The following is a 22,707-nucleotide window of genomic DNA, read 5'->3' as shown; positions in this document are numbered from 1 at the left end:
GTCACTAAACATGAAGTACACGTTTGTGTACTTATGGACTAAGTACATCATACCAAAAGATTATTGTTAGTTTTTTTTTTCTATTTAGGGTGCAATAAGCCCAAATAGCAAAGAGAAATAAAAAATAAAAAAAAGCATGTAAACAAACAGCTTGGGCCTTAAAAGGCTTTAAGGAGCCAGGCACAAATGTTAGCAACACTAGCATAGTTATGTTAGCTACATGCTAACACAATGCTCACATTTTTAAAAGCATCATCGTGCTAGGTTAGCTTATTCGCCGATGATAACATACGTTTATCATCGTTTCATGTCATTTAAATGTTCTATTTGTCAACAATCTCAAATAAACACAAGAAGTACCTCAATATGGTCTTGGACGTGTGCTAGCCTTGAATTTAGAGGGTTTCAAAATGCATTTAGCAATATAGCTTTAACACAAATGAAGAGTACCTTTACTGTATCCACTTTTTTACATTAACACTGTAACTGTAGATGTCATCTATCGCATAAAAAATGTTGACGTTAAGGAACGGGGCACAAATGTTAGCAACGCTAGCATTGCTATGTTAGCTACATGCTAACACCACGCTCACATTTTAACTGCAACATCATGCTAGGTTAGCTTATTCGCCGATGATAACATACGTTTATCATCGTTCCATGTCATATAAATGTTCTATTTGTCAACAATCTCAAATAAACACAAGAAGTACCTAAATAGGGTCTTGGACCTGTGCTAGCCTTGAATTTAGAGGGTTTCAAAATGCGTTTAGCAATGTAGCTTTAACGCAAATGAAGAGTTCCTTTACTTTATCCACTTTTTAACATTGTCATCTGTCACATATAAAAAATGTGACATTAAGGAACGGGGCACAAATGTTAGCAGCACTGGCATAGCTATGTTAGCTGCATGCTAACACCACACTCACATTTTTAACAGCAACGTCATGCTAGGTTAGCTTACATACGTTTATCTAAGTTCCATGTCATTTAAATGTTGTATTTGTCAACAATCTCAAGTAAATACAAGAAGTACCTCAATAGGGTCTTGGACGTGTGTTAGCCTTGATGTTAGCTGTCAGAATAATTGTATCTAAGTTATCACAAAACTTTGTGTTGAAATGAGTTCCCGGCGAGAAGACAAAAGCTGTCTTTAAACCTATCAAGAGGAAGGCTTGTAAAACTCCACTGCGTAGGATGGGAAGCAACATGAAGGTGTTCTGTTTCTTTCATGAATATTAATAAACAGGAAGATATAGTCGTGACCCAAGAACGACAAAGCCGAGAGGAAGGAGGGTTTGACTCCCCTCATGGCGACCTTTTCTGTGAACCGTTTTACAACCTTTTCTTTGAACAGTTCTGTAACCAAAGGAGACGGTTGTTGACGACCCACGTTCCTTAGAAACAGCTGTTGCTATGTAATCAGGGAAAGTCCAAATAAAAGACGAAGCGTACAATTTCGCCAGAGCATGCTAGAGACTGTACAAGAGTACAGACCAGAAGTTTTCTCCTCAATTGAGCCAAATTTGATTCTGTCTCTGTTTAATTCCTTGCTTCTTGTCTTGTTTAAAAGATGTCATCAGTGTTTGAACCTGACAAGCAACACTAGCATAACTACGTTAGCTAAATGCTAACACAACACTCACATTTTAACAGCCACATAATGCTAGGTTAGCTTATTTGCCAGAAAAACAAACATACTGGATACTTGCTAAGATACACGTAAATCTATTTTAGGACTTTAAGGTATACATTAAAAACAAACAAAGTAGAGGCGGTGTACAACTACCAAGGGTCATTCAAATCGGTTAGTGTTTCTTCTACTCTTATCGTGTTAACCCTTTATGGTGTATAATATTATTTATTACTATACTAAGGAGGTAACGGTAATATTGATAAGTGCTGTAAAATTAACAAAAGTTACTATTACTGTTTTAAATCAAAGTTATCGAAAAAATCAAGTTTGATTGTAATATTATCAAAAAGTTCAGAGAATCTGGAGAAATCACTGCACGGAACAACAGGCAAGCGACATCCGTGTGTAAAGGATATCACCACATGGGCTCAGGAACACTTCAGAAAACCACTGTCAGTAGCTACAGTTTTTTGCTACATCTCTAAGTGCAAGTTAAATCTCTACTATGGAAAGTCAAAGGCATTTATCAACAACACCCAGAAACGCTGCCGGCTTCGCTGGGCCCGAGCTCATCTAAGATGGACTGATGCAAAGTGGAAAATTGTTCTGTGGTCTGACGAGTCCACATTTCTAATTGTTTTTGGAAACTGGAACAAAGAGGAAAAGAACCATACGGAATGTTGTAGGCGCAAAGTTCAAAAGCCAGCATCTGTGATGGTTTGGGGGTGTATTAGTGGCCAAGGCATGGGTAACTTACACATCTATGAACGCACCATTAATGCTGAAAGGTACATACATGCTTTGGAGCTACATGTGTTGCCATCCAAGCAACGTTATTATGGACGCCCCTGCTTATTTCAGCAAGAAAATGCCAAGCCAGTGCGGGTACTAGACCGACCTACCTGTAGTACAGACCTGTCTCCCATTGAAAATGTGTGGCGGAGTATGAAGCGTAAAATACCACAACGGAGACCCCGGACTGTTGAACAACTTAAGCTGTACATCAAGCAAGAATGGCACAGAATTCCACCTGGGGCGGTCATAGCTCGGTTGGTAGAGCGGCCGTGCCAGCAACTTGAGGGTTCCAGGTTCGATTCCCGCCTTCGCCATCCTAGTCACTGCTGTTGTGTCCTTGGGCAAGACACTTCACCCATGTGCTCCCAGTGCCACCCACACTGGTTTAAATGTAACTTAGATATTGGGTTTCACTCTGTAAAGCGCTTTGAATCACTAGAGAAAAACACTATATAAATATAAATTCACTTCACTTCAAAAGCTTCAAAAATGGATCTCCTCAGTTCCCAAATGTCTACTGAGCGTAAAAGGAAAGGCCATGTAACACAGTGGTTAAAAAAAAACTTTTTTTTGCTATGTCTTGCTGCCATTAAATTCCAAGTTAATGATTAATTGCACAATAAAATAAAGTGACTCAGTTCAAACATTAAATATATCTTGTCTTTGCGGTCTATTCAATGGAATATAAGTTGAAAAGGATTTGCAAATCATTGTATTCTGTTTTTATTTACGAATTACACAACACTAAATTGGCCCTAGTGTGTGAATGTGAGTGTGAATGTTGTCTGTCTATCTGTGTTGGCCCTGCAATGAGGTGGCGACTTGTCCAGGGTGTACCCCGCCTTCCGCCCGATTGCAGCTGAGATAGGCGCCAGCGCCCCCCGCGACCCCAAAAGGGAATAAGCGGTAGAAAATGGATGGATGGATGGACAACGTGCCAACTTCACTGATTTTGGGGTTGGTAGAATCGAATCTGAATTGAACCGTCACCCCAAGAATTGGAATCAGATTGATGTGTTGCCGATTGTATTGTACCATATGTCCCGGCAAGAAATCTGCGTTCAAAAGACTCCGGCTTATTAGTGATTCCTAGAGCCCAAAAAAAGTCTGCGGGCTATAGAGCGTTTTCCGTTCGGGCTCCAGTACTCTGGAATGCCCTCCCGGTAAGAGTTCGAGATGCTACCTCAGTAGATGCATTTAAGTCTCACCTTAAAACTCATCTGTATACTCTAGCCTTTAAATATACCTCCTTTTTAGACCAGTTGATCTGCCGCTTCTTTTCTTTTTTCTCCTATGTCCCCCCCTCCCTTGTGGAGGGGGTCCGGTCCGATGACCATGGATGAAGTACTGGCTGTCCAGAGTCGAGACCCAGGATGGACCGCTCGCCTGTGTATCGGTTGGGGACATCTCTACGCTGCTGATCCGCCTCCGCTTGGGATGGTTTCCTGTGGACGGGACTCTCGCTGCTGTCTTGGATCCGCTTTGAACTGAACTCTCGCGGCTGTGTTGGAGCCACTATGGATTGAACTTTCACAGTATCATGTTAGACCCGCTCGACATCCATTGCTTTCGGTCCCCTAGAGGGGGGGGGGGGGGGGGGGTTGCCCACATCTGAAGTCCTCTCCAAGGTTTCTCATAGTCGGCATTGTCACTGGCGTCCCACTGGATGTGAATTCTCCCTGCCCACTGGGTGTGAGTTTTCCTTGCCCTTTTGTGGGTTCTTCCGAGGATGTCGTAGTCGTAATGGTTTGTACAGTCCTTTGAGACATTTGTGATTTGGGGCTATATAAATAAACATTGATTGATTGATTGTTGTAGGGTTCACGTACCTAACAATTATAATACAGTAAAGCTGGCAAATACATTATGTTCCTCGCCAAATAAAAGGCAACTTTAACTAAAAACTGCTTTTTATTGTTATTATAATCTTTTTTTGTGGGGTTAATATTTTGGTTAACTTATCTAAATCACTACATGAGAATTGAGTTGCACGTCTGTTACCAGCATTGGCCTTAAACCCGGTTTATATATATTTATACTCCACTACATGTTTGATTTAGTCCTTGCTATATATATTACGTACTATAAAATCTAAAATTTTTTTTTTTAACTGGGCTCACATATGGATGAAAACGTGGAAAATTCCTCCCACAATATGTGGGGATGATTTAAGGATTTGGGCTTTGAGTCAGCAAACCTCTTTGCTGTGTTTCCAGCTGCTCTCTTAATCCCTCCTGAGGATCAATAACAGTGTTTTTCTTAAATAAAGAGGACTTTTAGAGGTGGGCATGTGTGTGTGTGTGTGTGTGTGTGTGTGTGTGTGTGTGCGTGTGTGTGTGTGTGTGTCCCTCGCAGTGGGCCAGGTGCGCTGTCATGGTAACAGATGGCATGAACTATAAATTGCCTGATTGTGTTCCCTGAAGGAGAGAGTGTGTGTTTGATTAATGACATTAAGAGTGTGTTGGAGGAGCCGCCGTCCGCCACGTGAAAGAGGAGACGCTGGCGTGCGGCAGATGACGACGTTCACTCAAACTCAAGAAGACACCCCGGGTGCCATTTAAAAGGCACGGTATGGCGCAAACGTGGTCGCTCCTGGCTTCGAATGAAGGGCGTCTCGGTCATCGCCGTAGCAACCGGCCTGGACACCTCTCGTGCTGTTTGTAGCATTAGCTTTTTTTCAGGTAAATGGGTTATACTTGCATAGTGCTTTTCTACCTTTAAAGTACTCAAAGCGCTTTGACACTATTTCCACATTCAACCATTCACACACACACACACACATTCACACACTGATGGTGGGAGCTGCCATGCAAGGCCCTAACCGCCACCCATCAGGAGCAAGGGTGAAGTGTCTCGCTCAAGGACATGACGGACGTGACCGGGTTGGTAGGAGGTGGGGATCAAACCAGGAACCCTCAGGGATGGGCATCGTTCACATATGAGCAGATACAGTACCAATTCCTGTTTTTTTTTGGCACTTTTGTGTGTGTTAATAAATGTTAACAGATTAATAAAATTTTATTTTGTAATGTAACATTTAAGGGCCTACTGAAATTAGATTTTCTTATTCAAACGGGGATAGCAGGTCCATTCTGTGTCATACTTGATCATTTTCGCTGAAAGGATTTAGTAGAGAACATCGACAATAAAAGTTTGCAGTTTTTGGTCGCTAATAAAAAAACCTTGCCTGTACCGGAAGTAGCAGACGATGTGCGCGTGACGTCACGGGTTGTAGGGCTCCTCACATCCTCACATTGTTTACAATCATGGCCACCAGCAGCTAGAGCGATTCGGACGGTGAAAGCGACAATTTCCCTATTAATTTGAGCGAGGATGAAAGATTCGTGGAGGAAGATAGTGAGAGTAAAGGACTAGAAGCAAAAAAAAAAAAGGCGAGGGATGTGGGAGCGATTCAGATTTTATTAGACACATTTACTAGGGTAATTCTAAAAAAATCCCTTATCTGCTTATTATGTTACTAGTGTTTTAGTGAGATTATACAGTCATACCTGAAAGTCGGAGGGGTGTGGTGACCGCCAGTGTCTCTGAGGGAAGCCACGGAGAAGCCAAGAAAGTCGCGGCTGCCTCTTTGACAGCTGCAGCAGGAACGGCACAAGCTCCGCTCATGTTTACGGTAAGAGCCCACTTATTACCACAATTTTCTCACCAAAACCTGCCGGTTGACATGTGTTAGAGAACCATGTTCGCTTGACCGCTCTGTTCTATATTAAAGCTTCACAACAAACAAAGAAACACCAGCTGCGTTTGTGTTGTTACAGCCGGCTGCAATACACCGCTTTCCCCCAACAGCATTCTTCTTTGATGTCTCCATTATTAATTGAACAAATTGCAAAAGATTCAGCAACACAGTTGTCCAGAATATTGTGTAATTATGCGATAAAAACCAGACTACTTTTAGCCGTGATCGGTGCTGGAAGAACATGTCCGCTACCACCGGTGACGTCACACGCACACGTCATCACACCGCGACGTTTTCAACAGGATACTTCGCGGGAAATTTAAAATTGCAATTTAGTAAACTAAAAAGGCCGTATTGGCATGTGTTGCAATGTTAATATTTCATCATTGATATATAAACTATCAGACTGCGTGGTCGGTAGTAGTGGGTTTCATTCAGTAGGCCTTTAAAAAGGAATTGATTAGGATAATTGTGCTGTCCAGTTGTTTTATCTTTTTTTTTTAAATACCATTTGAGTGTCATTTGCAATGCAGAACTACAAATGGTGTAGAGCATGGGTGTCAAACTCTGGCCCGCGGGCCAAATACAATTTCATTTGGCCCTTGAGGTAATATCAAATTAACATTAGAGCTAGCCCGCCGGTACTATAAAGGCACTGCCTTTAGCATTGTCTAGAATATGTTGTCACGTCCGCTTTTACTCCATACAAACAGCGTGCCGGCCAAGTCACATGATATATGCGACTTGTACACACACTTAAGTGAATGCCATGCATACTCGCTCAACAGCCATACAAGTCAGACTGAGGGTGGCCGTATAAACAACTTTAACACTGTTACAAATATGCGCCACACTGTGAACCCACACCATACAAGAATGACTAACACATTTCGGGAGAACATCCGCACCGTAACACAACATAAACACGACAGAACAAATACCCAGAACCCCTTGCAGCACTGACTACCACCAACCCCACCCATTTCATTATTATTTTATTTTAAGATTTATTTGCCTGTGGAAAAATGTAATGTTGATATTTACCTCAGAAGGCTGCAAATAGAAAAGAGGCATTAAATGTTTTATTTAAATTGTATTTGACCATTTTTTTTTTCCGTTTGTTTTTTGAATGTTGATTTTGCACAATAAAGTTATATAATTATTGCTTGTTCCATATTCATCGTTCAAGCAAATCAGTGTAGCAAACTGAGCAATAATTAACAATCTATTCATGCACTTTCTCTTGTTACTTCAAGGATTGAATGTTTGATTCGTTCATTATTGTTATTTTATTTTCAAATTTATTATTAGCCTGTGGACAAAGTTCATTTTGATACTTACCTCAGAAGGCTGCAAATATTTAAATTTTATTTGATATGCCATTGATATTTTTTTATTATTATTATTGTTTGAAACTCAATTTTGCATGTCACTATAAAGTTATATAAGCCTTGCTTGTTCAATATTCAATGCAAAACTTGTTTGGGTCCCTATTAAAAGGTTCATTTTTTCAAAGTTGGCCCCCGGCTTTGTTCAGTTTTAAATTTTGGCCCACTCTGTATTTGAGTTTGACACCCCTGGCGTAGATGGTGGAACGGCCGTGCCAGAAACCTGAGGGTTGCAGGTTCGCTCCCCGCCTATTGACATCCAAATCTCTGCCCTTGTGTCCTTGGGCAGGACCCTTCACCCTTGCCCCCGGTGCCGCTCACACTGGGGAATGAATGAATGATAGGTGGCGGTCAGAGGGTCCGTAGGCGCAAACTGGCAGCCTCGCTTCCGTCAGTCGACCCCAGGGCAGCTGTGGCAACAAATGTAGCTTACCACCACCAGGTGTGAATAAATGATGGGTTCCCACTTCTCTGTGAGCACTTTTGAGTGTCTAACAATAGAAAAGCGCTATATAACATCTAATCCATTATTATCTATGTTATCTAACTAGGAAGTGGCGTTTTCATTGAAGCTGAATGTGTTATGTTGCGCCCTACAAAGTCTGTATACTGTAAGTTTTGTGATTATTACACAAACAGCTGTTGCATTGTGGGATTCAGCTTAGTTGTAGTTTTCATGACCAAATTTAAAGGTGTAGAAATCGCCACGTTAAAACACTAATGCTAATAGTAGCCTGTCTATGGCAAATTTCCGGACTATAAGGCGCACTTAAAATCCTTTTTTCCCTCCTCAAACTCGACGGTGCGCCTAATGTACGGAATAATTCTGGTTTTGCTTAGCGACCTCGGAGCTATTTTACTTGGTACATGGTGTAATGACAAGTGTGACCAGTAGATGGCAGTCAAACATAAGAGATACGCGTACACTGCAATATGACTCAAGTACACACCACCAACATTTTATATGCTTCATCGAACATATAGAACTTTACACACAGCGCTCAAAAATCTATCAAAATCTTTTAGTACGACTTTAGTAAGCTATGAAGCCGCACCGCTTGAAGGATTATGTCAGCGTATTAAACATACAAGTATTATGATGGCGTGTGTATTAAGTAAAACATACATATCTTTTTTTTTGTTTTAATATGGTGGCAGCACGGTGAAACAGGGGTTAGTGCATGTGCCTCACAATACGGAGGTCCTAAGTAGTCCTGAGTTCAATCCCAGGCTCGGGATCTTTCTGTGTGGAGTTTGCATGTTCTCCCCGTGACTGCGTGGGTTCCCTCCGGGTACTCCAGCTTCTTCCCACCTTCAAAAAACATGCACATGGGGATAGGTTGATTGGTCTGTCTATCTGTGTTGCCCCTACGATGAGGTGGTGGCTTGTCCAGGGTGTACACCGCCCTCTGCCCGAATGCAGCTGAGCTAGACCCCAGCACCCACCGCAACCCCAAAAAGGGACAAGCGGTAGAAAATGGATGGATGGATTTAATATGGTTTTCATAGGAGGACAAACATGACAAGTCTCCCTAATTGTTATAAATCACACTGTTTATATTAAACATGCTTCAGTGATTAGAGACTATTTGGCGAGCGCCGTTTTGTCCTACTAATTTTGGCGGTCCATGAACTCACTGTAGTTTGTTTCCATGTACTAATTTCTCCGACTTTTCTAAGACGTGTTTAATGCCACCCCTTTTTTGTCTCGTTTTGTCCACCAAATGTTTTATACTGTGCGTGAATGCATTGAGTGTTACTATATTGTGATTGCATTAACCAAAGGCGAGCTTTGTTGATGTTATTGACTTGTGTGGAGTGCAAGATTATTGATGCTAACGTGCTATTTCTTTCTTTCTTTTTCTTTCTTCTTTCCGAACATGAACACACTAACAGCTTAATACATCACACAATTTCATATAATTCATTTTACAACATGTCCGAAAAGGAGTAGGAAGAAGCAAAGCATATTTAATCCTACCCCTTTCCCACTTCAGAGCCTTTACAAACATATACATCATTTACTGACCTTTTTATAACAGAATGACATCTGTGAATTGGTATATACAACAGTTTTGTAATATGTAACTATTTAATTCAGTCATTATTTAGGCTAGCTGTATGTATATAAGGTGCAATATATACATTGCATAATGCATTGCTCATTTCATTTCCCTTTAAGTCCTCTCAATTCAATTTATATTTGCATGTCTCATGACACATTACATGTATGTAATATTGGCTGCATTTGTGCGCCATGTTGTTCCAGACCACAGCAAACGTTACACAACGTGCAAATATTGTAAAAAAAATCCACTAAAATGGACACACACATCTATACCTTTGGCAATTCTAAGCCAGTCATTTCCAGGAGTTATCTCACCCTTTGACAAGCCTCAATTTTACTAATGTTTTCCGTTGTTGTAAAAATGTGTAGAATAAATAATTATATTTCAACATTTCAAGTGGAGGAGTTCAAGTACCTAGGAGTCTTGTTCACGAGTGAGGGAAGAGTGGATCGTGAGATCGACAGGCGGATCGGTGCGGCGTCTTCAGTAATGCGGACGTTGTACCGATCCGTTGTGGTAAAGAAGGAGCTTAGCCGGAAGGCAAAACTCTCAATTTACAGGTCGATCTACGTTCCCATCCTCACCTATGGTCATGAGATTTGGGTCATGACCGAAAGAATAAGATCACGGGTACAAGCGGCCGAAATGAGTTTCCCGCACCGTGTGGCGGGGCTCTCCCTTAGAGATAGGGTGAGAAGCTCTGCCATCCGGGAGGAACTCAAAGTAAAGCCGCTGCTCCTTCACATCGAGAGGAGCCAGATGAGGTGGTTCGGGCATCTGGTCAGGATGCCACTTGAACGCCTCCCTAGGGAGGTGTTTAGGGCACGTCCAACCGGTAGGAGGCCAGGGGGAAGACCCAGGACACGTTGGGAAGACTATGTCTCCCGGCTGGCCTGGGAACGCCTCGGGATCCCCCGGGAAGAGCTAGACGAAGTGGCTGGGGAGAGGGAAGTCTGGGTTTCCCTGCTTAGGCTGTTGCCCCCGCAACCCAACCTTGGATAAGCGGAAGAAGATGGATGGATGGATGGCATTTCTGTCAGCCTGCAACACAGTCATTTTGATCGTAGGCTATTATAACTAACATGGACACTTACATAATGTGTTGTCTTCATTCCTAGTTTCCCTTGTTACATTCTTAATTTACTGTAATATTTTCATTGTCATTGTTGCTTTTTATTCTTTTTGTGATATTTTTCTATTTTGTTTCCATTTATGCCCCCATTTTTTTACCATTTTAAATTCGATCTAAACTCTGTACACTGCTGCTGGGATTTTAACTTTCCTGAGGGAACTCTCCTGAAAGAATCACTGTCTGTGTGTCTGTTATAACAATTATACAAGGCTTTTCATTTTTTGCATTTACAGACAGATTTTTTTTTTTTTTGTATTTTTGGTCCAATATTGCCCTTTCAACATTCGTGCCGCCGACCCCTGCAATAGGTAAAAGTAGAAATTAAAAATGCCTTTTCCTAAAGCTACGTCAAAATAAACTTATATGTTGACTAATGGCCTTTTTTTCTGATCCCAGCCAGGCGTAGTTTGTTGTTGTTTAAACTTGTGAATTGCTGAACATGCTGATATACGGCCCCCCCCTCCCCAGCCCACCCATTGGCGGTCATTGATTGTCATTACCTCTCGGCAAGTCGCGAGGACAGCGGCTGTGATAAGCGGCGGCACCTTTTTGTCGGGGGACACTGATTAACTGAGGGGAAGGACAGTCGAGGTCTCAGCCTTGAAAAAACGTGTATGCGCGCATGTGTGTGTGTGTGTGTGTGTGCATACAGTATGAGGCAGCTGCTGTGTTTACCGTCTCACAGTTCCTCCTTTGTGGTAAGGACAATAATTGACAGGCAGCTTTGGAACATCACACCATTGAAGGCGGTAAACCAACAGGAAAGAAAACAAGTCTTTCATTAAAGGACAGTCGTCCCTCGCCACAGCGCGCTTCAAATATTGTAAATAATATTAAGCTGATTATTGTTTTTATCATATGTATGTATATATATATATATATATATATATATATATATATATATATATATATATATATATATATATATATATATATATATATATATATTAACATATGTACAGTGGGGCAAAAAAGTATTTAGTCAGCCACCTATTGTGCAAGTTCTCCCACTTAAAATGATGACAGAAGTCTGTAATTTTCATCATAGGTACACTTCAACTGTGAGAGACAGAATGTGAAAAAAAAATCCAGGAATTCACGTTGTAGGAATTTTAAAGAATTTATTTGTAAATTATGGTGGAAAATAAGTATTTGGTCAACCATTCAAAGCTCTCACTGATGGAAGGAGGTTTTGGCTCAAAATCTCACGATACATGGCCCCATTCATTCTTTCCTCAACACGGATCAATCGTCCTGTCCCCTTAGCAGAAAAACAGCCCCAAAGCATGATGTTTCCACCCCCATGCTTCACAGTAGGTATGGTGTTCTTGGGATGCAACTCAGTATTCTTCTTCCTCCAAACACCACGAGTTGAGTTTATACCAAAATGGATACATGGATGATACAGCAGAGGATTGTGAGAATGTCATGTGGTCAGATGGAACCAAAATATAACTTTTTGGTATAAACTCAATTTGTGGTGTTTGGAGGAAGAAGAATACTGAGTTGCATCCCAAGAACACCATACCTACTGTGAAGCATGGGGGTGGAAACATCATGCTTTGGGGCTGTTTTTCTGCTAAGGGGACAGGACGATTGATCCGTGTTAACGAAAGAATGAATGGGGCCATGTATCGTGAGATTTTGAGCCAAAACCTCCTTCCATCAGTGAGAGCTTTGAATGGTTGACCAAATACTTATTTTCCACCATAATTTACAAATAAATGATTTAAAATTGCTACAATGTTAATTCCTGGATTTTTTTTTCACATTCTGTCTCTCACAGTTGAAGTGTACCTGTGATGAAAATGACAGACCTCTGTCTTCATTTTAAGTGGGAGAATTTGCACAATCGGTGGCTGATTAAACACTTTTTTGCCCCACTGTATACAAATACATAAATATATACATATATATATATATATATATTTATATATATATATATATTAGTGTTGTCCCGATACCAATATTTTGGTAATGGCACCAAAATGTATTTTTATAACTTTTCGGTACTTTTGTAAAAAAATGTGGACCACAAAAATGGCATTATTGGCTTTATTTTAACAAAAAAATCTTAGGGTACATTAAACATATGTTTCTTATTGCAAGTTTGTCCTTAAACAAAATAGTGAACATACAAGACAACTTGTCTTTTAGTAGTAAGTAAGCAAACAAAGGCTCCTAATTTTTCTGCTGACGTATTGTGTCATTTCTTATTCTATTATTTTGTCAAAATGATTAAGGACAAGTGGTAGAAAATGGATTACTGTTTACTGTTAACATCGGCTTACTTTCTGTTTTAACATGTTCTATCTACACCTCTGTTAAAATGTAATAATCACTTATTCTCCTGTCGTTTGGATACTTTACATTAGTTTTGGATAATACCACAAATTTGGGTATCAATCCGATACCAAGTAGCTACAGGATCATATGTTGGTCTTATTCAAAGTCCTCATGTGTCCAGGGACATATTTCCTGAGTTTATAAACATAATATCAATGTAAAAAAAAACGAAAGATGATGTTGAGATGCCAAAAAATATCGACGTAATCATAGTAGTGTCGACTAGATACGCTTCTGTACTTGGTATCATTACAGTGGATGTTTACAGACGGTATTGTACCGAATATGATTCATTAGTATCGCGGTACTATACTAATACTGGTATACCGTACAACCCTAATATATAGATAGATATACAGATAAAGTGCCTTTTATTAAGGCATTGCAAACTGACGCTGCTTTAAAACGTACTTGCTACTCGTGTTAGCTAGCTAGCACGGCATAAACGAACACTTATTTCCAAAATTGTGTACACTACTGAATTGGGGTCTTATGGCCACTTATGTGGACACTTATACTGCCATCTGGTGGTGTCAGAAGTATAAAATACAATGGAATTTGGAAAAAAAAGTGTAAAACTAAAAATTAGCATGTCACTACTAATAAAGTACACGTTTGTGTACTTATGGACTAAGTACATCATATTAAAAGATGATTTTTAGTTTTTATTCTAAATAGGGTCCAATAAGCCCAAATAGCAAAGAGAAACAAAAAAAGCATGCAAACAAACAGCTTAAGAGGTTAAAACTAAAAACTAAAGACAACATCAAATTGTTTTCTTTGTCTTTACCTTGGCCAAAAATAGAACTAACACATTCTGAAAATATTATAATACAAATATAGAAAAAAAAATACCGGCAGCGGCAAAGTTTAGAGCCATGAAGGAAAGAAGTTTTACATATGTATAAAAATGTGTTTTCTTTTTTATTATTTCTTTTAATGAATTAAGTAACGTTTATGACAACCATTTTCCAAAACACAATATGTAGAATGTGAGATATGACAGGATAATGCGTACATTTATCATTTATTTTCAAAACAGTTACAAAAAAACTGGGACCCCAAACATTTTACCCCATTTTTGTGAATGGGGTAAAATGGGGTCTCTGGGATCCCATTTAAAAAATGTCTAGTATTTCTAGTAAAATTTCTAATACTAACACTGATGGAGTATTGGTGTGTGCAAAACAGCAGCGGGCGGCTGCGGCCTGTGGGCCGGTGTGATACTGATCAAATATGTTTACCCCATTGTTTACCTGTCTCACCGTTTTTATAAGGGCCGCCGGAAGTTGGCAGACCCGTCAGGGATTCTGTTCTGTCTCCCTGTAATGTTTGTCTGATCTTGAATGGGATTGTGCTAAAATTATTAATTTCCCCTCAAGTATTAATAAAGTATATCTGATTCTGATTCTGATATCACCCCGGGCCGCCATAGATAACTCTTGACTTTGACACACAGGTTTTTGTCACAGTTATTTGGTGTCGAATCCCAAGATGCAGAAAAGGGGGCAGCCATTTGGTAAGTAAACATGATTTAATTAAATACTAAGACAAAAACAAAACCAAAAGGGTACAAACAAAAAGCGGAATAACATACTAAGGGTCTTTAGCATAGAAGCTAGCAAGAAACAAAAAAGGACCTGGCAATGACAATACAATGATCCAGCAACTGACACAAGACAAAGCAGGTACAAATAGGTGCGGGCTGATGGGCAACAGGTGTGGCCAGCTGCCAATCAGCCGCAGCTGAGGAGGAACACAGCACTGAGGGAACAAGACAGGAAGCTGACAAATTAAGAGCACTAGACAGGAACTAAGGACAAGAAATACTAAACACAGAGGAAACAGACAAATGCAGAGGAAAAAACTACAACATAGACAAACTGTCAGGGGAAAGCCTGACAGTTTTAGAGGCTTTAAAGGCTACTAGGGTGACTCCCATCAGTCAGATCCAAGAGTTTTTTAAAATCGTAAAAAAAACTAAAGACGTCTCTCATGATTGTAAACGATTCCAAAACAAAGTGCAGTTCCCCTTTAACAATACCAATTTTTGTGGTAATAAAAGCTCATTTGTTTTTAATAAAATCACAATTATTTCATTTGACGTTCAACTCAGCTGTCAGGTTGCCACCATATCCGAATATTCAGTAGTAATACGATACATGGGAATTTACATGATTCTCGATACCAATCAGTAGTAAACATTCCAACTATAGATGTCCGATAATGGCTTTTTTGCCGATATCTGATATTCCGATATTGTCCAAATTGTAACGATGTGTCACTTCATTTCTGTTAGTTTTTTGTGTTTTTGTATTTACTTCCGGTTCAGTGCTCTTATTTTGTTGTATTTCCTGTTTTTATTCACGGAGCACTATTTTTCTCTTTTCGTTGATTGGCAGCGGTTCACACCTGCTGTCAATCACACTAGTGTCTATTTATGTTTCACTCGAGCACTCCTCAGTGCTCGATGATAATATTATGTTGAGAACGTTTATCTGCACGACTGCTTTATGTTTGCTTTTGTTATTTTCTTTTGTGTATTAAATTCATCTTACCTCCACGCAACTCTCCTGGATTCTTGCATACTCGGGGACACACAACTGCAGCCATGCGACATCCCAACAGTATCATCGAGCCAGAAAAAAGTGTCCTCGCGAGAATCCCTGTCGGCAATCCTCAGCCGACGTTCTGGACCGCACAATTCCTGGAGGACTTGAAGGCCAGGTTTGTGCGGTCCCAGCCTACAGACGCGGACCCTCTCCCCGCGGCAACGCCACCGGCTTCGGCTCTCCGACCGGCGCGTCCCCCGCCGCCATCTTTCCTCTCGGCTCAACGGCTGGCTACGGCTCTCCGACCAGCACGTCCGCCACTTCCTGCATGCCTCGCGGCTCCCGCGGCAACGCTACCGGCTACGGCTCTCCGACCGGCGCGTCCTCCGCCGCCATCCTTCCTCTCGGCAACGCTGCCGGCTACGGCTCACCGACCGGCGCGCCCGCCTCCTCCTTCACGTCTCGCGGCTCCTGCGGCTCCGTCGCCTACTGCGGCTCTCCGACCGGCACGTCCGCCGCCGCCATCCTTCCCGTCGTCTGCTGAGCTGCTTCTCCCTGCTCCTACGCAGCTTCCAGCGGCTGCTCCCCGGCTGCTCTTTCTGCCAGCTCCCGCTCTCTTTTTTGGATCGCCGAGAGCTCCAGTGGAGCCCACAGTGAGGTCACTTTTGTCCTCCTGCTGGGACTCGGCGCGGGACGTGTCTTCGTCCCTCTTCCTGGCCTCCTCCCGCCCGTCCCTGGTTTTCGCACCGGGGGACGCCGACGAGCAGGCATGTCTTCCCGCAAGTGTGGACGGTTTCTGGCAGCCGCCTAGTGGAGGGGGGCCCACAATACACTGCGGTGCAGCCAGGCACACACCGCTGTCATCTTCGCAAGCGTCTCCTTCCTCGGAGACATCTACGTGCCTGGCGGGTTTTCGCACAGCCCCAACGCCGGCTCCACGCCTAGCCCCTACGCCGGCTCCACGCCTAGCCCCTACGCCGGCTCCACGCCTAGCCCCTACGCCGGCTCCACGCCTAGCCCCTACGCCGGCTCCACGCCGAGCCCCAACGCCGGCTCCACGCCGAGCCCCAACGCCGGCTCCACGCCGAGCCCCAACGCCGGCTCCACGCCGAGCCCCAACGCCGGCTCCACGCCGAGCCCCAACGCCGGCTCCACGCCGAGCCCCAACGCCGGCTCCACGCCGAGCCCCAACGCCGGCTCCACGCCGAGCCCCAACGCCGCCAAGAGCAGCACCACGCCGGGCTTCGTCACCGCCGGCATCCGCTATTCCTCGGCCAGCATTTGCTGCTCCTCGCCCGGCGTCATCTGCCGCTTTCACGCCGCCGATGACGCCTGCCGCTTCAACACCGCCGATGACGTCTGCCGCTTTCACGCCGCCGATGACGTCTGCCGCTTTCACGCCGCCGATGACGTCTGCCGCTTTCACGCCGCCGATGACGTCTGCCGCTTTCACGCCGCCGATGACGTCTGCCGCTTTCACGCCGCCGATGACGTCTGCCGCTTTCACGCCGCCGATGACGTCTGCCGCTTTCACGCCGCCGATGACGTCTGCCGTTTTCACGCCGCCGATGACGTCTGCCGCTTTCACGCCGCCGATGACGTCTGCCGCTTTCACGCCGCCGATGACGTCTGCCGCTTTCACGCCGCCGATGACGTCTGCCGCTTTCACTCCGCCGATGACGTCTGCCGCTTTCACGCCGCCGATGACGTCTGCCGCTTTCACGCCGCCGATGACGTCCGCCGCTTTCACGCCGCCGATGACGTCCGCCGCTTTCACGCCGCCGATGACATCCGCCGCTTTCACGCCGCCGATGACATCTGCCACTTCCACGCCGTTGATGACGCCTGCGGTTTCCACGCCGCCGGTTACGTCTTCTGCTTCCCGGCCTGCTTCAGCGCGCCCGCTTCTACGTCGGCCGTGGATGTGGCCGTGCCCTGCGCACTCTCCTCTTTTTCGGCCAGTGATTTGGCCGTTCCCTGGCCGCCCGCCTCGCCAGTTCCAGCGGCGCTCTACGCGGCGCCGCCACCTGACTTTCCCTCGCTGGCTGCGGGGACACGAGGTTTGGCAACCCTCCACCAAATCCTCCCTCCACCCTCCCTTACATTTTGGACTTTTTTCCAGGAGGTTGAGGTGGGCGGGGTTGAGGTGGAGGGGGGTGGGGGCGGTAGCGGGGGGTGTATATTGTAGCGTCCCAGAAGAGTTAGTGCTGCAAGCGATTCTGGGTATTTGTTTATGTTGTGTTACGGTGTGGATGTTCTCCCGAAATGTGTTTGTCATTCTTGTTTGGTGTGGGTTCACAGTGTGGCGCATATTTGCAACAGTGTTAAAGTTGTTTATACGGCCACCCTCAGTGTGACCTGTATGGCTGTTGACCAAGTATGCCTTGCATTCACTTGTGTGTGTGTGAAAAGCCGTAGATATGTGACTGGGCCGGCACGCAAAGGCAGTGCCTTTAAGGCACGGGTGTCAAACTCTGGCCCTCGGGCCAAAATTGGCCCGCCTTTTCATTTCATTTGGCCCTTGTGGCAATATTAAATTAACATTAGAGCTGGCCCGCCGGTATTATACACCGCATTTACCGCCAATACTTATACTTGCCAACCCCCCCAGAAATCTCCCAGAGCAACCATTCTCCCGAATTTCTCCCGATTTCCACCCGGACAACAATATTGGGGGCGTGCCTTAAAGGTACAGCCTTTGACGTCCCCCGCAACCTGTCGTCACGTCCGCTTTTCCTCCTTTAAAACTGCGTGCCGGCACAGTCACGTAATGTATATAGCTTCTACACACACCTAAGTGAATGCAGGTCATACTTGGTCAACAGCCATACAGGTCACACTGAGGGTGGACGTATAAACAACTTTAACACTGTTACAAATATGCGCCACACTGTGAACCCACTCCAAACAAGAATGACAAACACATTTGCATCGTAACACAAGATAAACACAACAGAACAAATACCCAGAACCCCTATCAGCATGAACTCTTCCGGGACGCTACAATATCTGGCTTGGGCACATCAGATTAGATCAGTGTGTCGCGAACTGAGCAGTAAAAAGGCCTGAATGTTGTATCCATTCATTATTGTTTTTTTTATTTTCAAATTTATTATTCGCCTGTGGAAAAAGTTTATTTTGATATTTACCTCAGAAGGCTGCAAATAGAAAAGAGGTATTCAATTGTTATTAACATTTTATTTTTGATATGCCATTGATATTTTTTAATTATTATTATTATTTGAAACTGGATTTTGCATGTCACTATAAAGTTATATAAGTCTTGCTTGTTCAATATTCAATGCAAAACTTGTTTGGGTCCCTATTAAAAGTTTAATTTGTTCAACCTTGGCCCGCGGCTTTGTTCAGTTTTAAATTTTGGCCCACTCTGTATTTGAGTTTGACACCCCTGCTTTAAGGTGTATTGGCGCTCTGTACTTCTCCCAAGTCCTTGTACACAGCGACGTTTTAAAGTCACGCATTTTACTTTTTGAAACAGATACCGATAATTTTGAAACAGATACCTATAATTTCTGATATTATATATTATCGGACATTCCTAGTTCCAACCCTTTTTAATCCACAAACCTTTCAAATCCACATCATGTAAAATATGTAAATATTCGGTCTTACCAGAAGGCGTGTCCAACCCCGCTTGGTAGCCCCGCCCCGTCCTCCATCGCTGGCTGTCCAAGTCCGGACTGCGACTGGTGGTGGTCTTGTCCGTGGCGGGCTGTCTGCTGTTGGACCTGGCCAGCAGGGCGTTGAGGCAGTTGTGTGCGCTGGCGTCGCTGCCTTTGCGGCGGCGGTTGTTCAGGCCCCCCAACCCTCCTTCCCCCCCAACGCCGACGGCCAGCGCCGCCTCGTTCACGAAGACCGAACCGTTTCCAGCGTGACCGCAGGAGTCCTGGGGGGGACCAAAAAAAAAAAGATCAACGATAGCAACAACAAACACAATTATTTCCTTTTGCCACATAATGGTCAAAATCAGGGGCGTCCAAACTATTTCCACTGAAAAATCAAAGCATGCAGGGAACATTTTGATTGGTTTTCATTTCCAAAACCAATACTATATACAGATTTTTTTTAAACCTTTGGGGTTCCTCTCAAGTTTGGTACCAGTAAAACAGTCACATTTTTTGAAAAGATAAATCGAATATACATTTGTTTCTTTTCAACGCTTAAATTGGCCCGCCAGATCATTTCATGTGGCCCATGAAAGCCTTGAGATAATATGCATCAATAAAGCACAAACCCCGTTTCCATAGGAGTTGGGAAATTGTGTAAGATGTAAATATAAACAGAATACAATGATTTGCAAATCATTTTCAACCCATATTCAGTTGAATATGCTACAAAGACAACATATTTGATGTTCAAACTGATAAACATTTTTTTCTTGTGCAAATAATCATTAACTTTAGAATTTGATGCCAGCAAACGTGACAAATTAGTTGGGAAAGGTGGCAATAAATACTGATAAATTGAGGAATGCTCATCAAACACTTATTTGGAACATCCCACAGGTGTGCAAGCTAATTGGGAACAGGTGGGTGCCATGATTGGGTATAAAAGCAGCTTCCATGAAATGCTAAGTAATTCACAAACAAGGATGGGGCGAGGGTCATCACTTTGTAAGCAAAGTGTCGAACAGTTTTAGAACAACATTTCTCAACGAGCTATTGCAAGGAATTTAGGGATTTTACCATCTACGGTCCGTAAAATCATCAAAAGGTTCAGAGAATCTGGAGAAATCACTGCACGTAAGCGATATTACGGAATGTTGATCCCTCATGCGGTACTGCATCAAAAACAGACATCAGTGTGTAAAGGATATCACCACCTGGGCTCAGGAACACTTCAGAAAACCACTGTCAGTAACTAAAGTTGGTTGCTAAATCTGTAAGTGCAAGTTTAAACTCTGCTATGCAATGCAAAAACACCAATGAACGCCGCTGGCTTCGCTGGGCCCGAGCTCATCTAAGATGGACTGATGCAAAGTTGAAAGGTGTTCTGTGGTCTGACGAGTCCACATTTCAAATTATATTTAGAAACTGTGGACGTGGTGTCCTCCGGAACAAAGAGAAAAATAACCATCCGGATTGTTATAGGCGCGAAGTTCAAAAGACAGCATCTGTGATGGTATGGGGGTGTATAAGTGCCCAAAGCATGGGTAAGTTACACATCTGTGAAGGCACCATTAATGCTGAATGGTCCACAAAGGTTTTGGAGCAACATATGTTGTCATCCAAGCAACATTATCATGGATGCCCCTGCTTATTTCAGCAAGACAATGCCAAGCCACGAGTTACAACAGCGTGGTTTCGTAGTAAAAGAGTGCGGGTACTTTCCTGGCCCGCCTGCAGTCCAGACCTGTCTCCCATTGAAAATGTGTGGCGCATTATGAAGCGTAAAATACAACAGCGGAGACCCCGGACTGTTGAACAACTTAAGCTGTACATCAAGCAAGAATGGGAAAGAATTCCACTTTCAAAGCTTCAACAATTAGTTTCCTCAGTTCCCAAACATTTATTGAGTGTTGTTAAAAGAAAAGGTAATGTAACACAGTGGTGAACATGCCCTTTCCCAACTACTTTGGCATGTGTTGCAGCCATGAAATTCTAAGTTAATTATTATTTGCAAAAAAAATTAGGTTTATGAGTTTGAACATCAAATATCTTGTCTTTGTAGTGCATTCAACTGAATATGGGTTGAAAAGGATTTGCAAATCATTGTATTCCATTTACATTTATTACATCTAACACAATTTCCCAACTCATATGAAAACGAGGTTTGTACTTCACCTTTTCTTTGTTCATTCCATTTTGACAGAAAAAAATTGCATGCAATTGCACATCTTTTCAACTTTAATATTATCTATTAATGCAACAAATATTACAATAGCAAACATTTCAAACTTTTTTTAAATTTAAAGTTAAAATAGCGATAGTAAATATCTGCTTGCTTTTTGATTTCAAAGCTTATGCTATCCATCAAATTGTACACTGTAAAAAATAACAATATAAGTTTAGGATTTTTTTTCGTGTTTTTTTTTGTTTGTTTTATGATAAACACAAAATACGCAATATTTCCCCCGGAAAATATTTCAAATTGGAATATTTGATATGAAGTAATTGGAGCCTAGAATATGTCAATAATGAAAAACAACATTAATTTTGAATCATTATTAATTTTTGAACAATGGCAGTTTAAAAAAAAAATCCCACTTAAATTCTCGGTGATCCAAAAGTGTTACTTTATTTTTTTTACTTTTAACGCCTAAATCTCAGGATCAACTTCAGCTCTGTCAATTGTAAAATTTTTATGATTTTGTAATGCTAATTTTGTTATTGAAAACCTTGTTAGTTATGACAAAATATGCAATATTTTCACCCCTTAAAATGTTCAAAGTGGAATAGTTGATGTTAAGTACAGTAATTGGAGCCTGAATATGTCAATAATTCACAAAAACATTAATTTTGAATCATTATTCATTTTTGAACACAGGCAGTTTAACAAAAAAAAAATCTCACTAAAAGTCTATACTTTTAATGCCTAAATCTCAGGATCCACTTCAACTCTGTCAATTATAAGTTTTTTATAAACAAATTTTTAATGTTTTTGTTTGTTTTATGCAATTTTTGTTATAGAAAACCGTGCTAATTATAACAAACACAATATATGTAATATTTTCCCCAGAAAATATTTCCGATTGGAATATTTGAGATGAAGTAATTGGAGCCTTGAACAACAATCATTACTATTTTTTGAACAATGGCAATTTAAAAAACAAACAAAAAAATCCCACTTAAATTCTCGGTGATCCTAAAGGGCTTCACTCACAAAAGAGTTAAGTCATACATTATCTTTAATTTTTTTACTTTTAACGCCTAAATCTCAAGAACAACTTCTGCTCTGTCAAATATATTTTCTAATGATTTTTAAATGTTTTTTTCGTTTGTTTTATGCCATATTTGTTATTGAAAACCTTGTTAATTATGACAAAATATGCAATATTTTCACCCCCTAAATTGTTCAAAGGGGAATAGTTGATCTGAAGTAAGATAATTGGAGCCTGAATATGTCAAT

General features: G+C 42.2%; 1 protein-coding gene across 8 annotated transcripts in view; it reads right to left on the bottom strand.

Moving 5' to 3' along the window:
* Window positions 1-22,707, bottom strand: part of arhgef28a (Rho guanine nucleotide exchange factor (GEF) 28a) — a 161,980-nt gene that overhangs the window by 9,291 nt on the left and 129,982 nt on the right. For 7 of the 8 annotated variants that reach the window (XM_061908051.1, XM_061908054.1, XM_061908053.1 and 4 more), the window contains one exon: window positions 19,252-19,525. In XM_061908051.1, the coding sequence (XP_061764035.1) occupies window positions 19,252-19,525 (274 nt within the window). Of the gene's footprint in view, window positions 1-7,634; window positions 8,832-19,251; window positions 19,526-22,707 lie in introns of those variants that run through there. The other variant, XM_061908052.1, reaches the window with a different exon arrangement.

Source organism: Nerophis ophidion, linkage group LG08 (assembly GCF_033978795.1).
Source record: "Nerophis ophidion isolate RoL-2023_Sa linkage group LG08, RoL_Noph_v1.0, whole genome shotgun sequence".
Classification (NCBI taxonomy): Eukaryota; Metazoa; Chordata; class Actinopteri; order Syngnathiformes; family Syngnathidae; genus Nerophis; species Nerophis ophidion.
The sequence above is the reverse complement of the archived record's forward strand: the minus strand, read 5'-3'. Positions and strand labels throughout refer to the sequence as shown.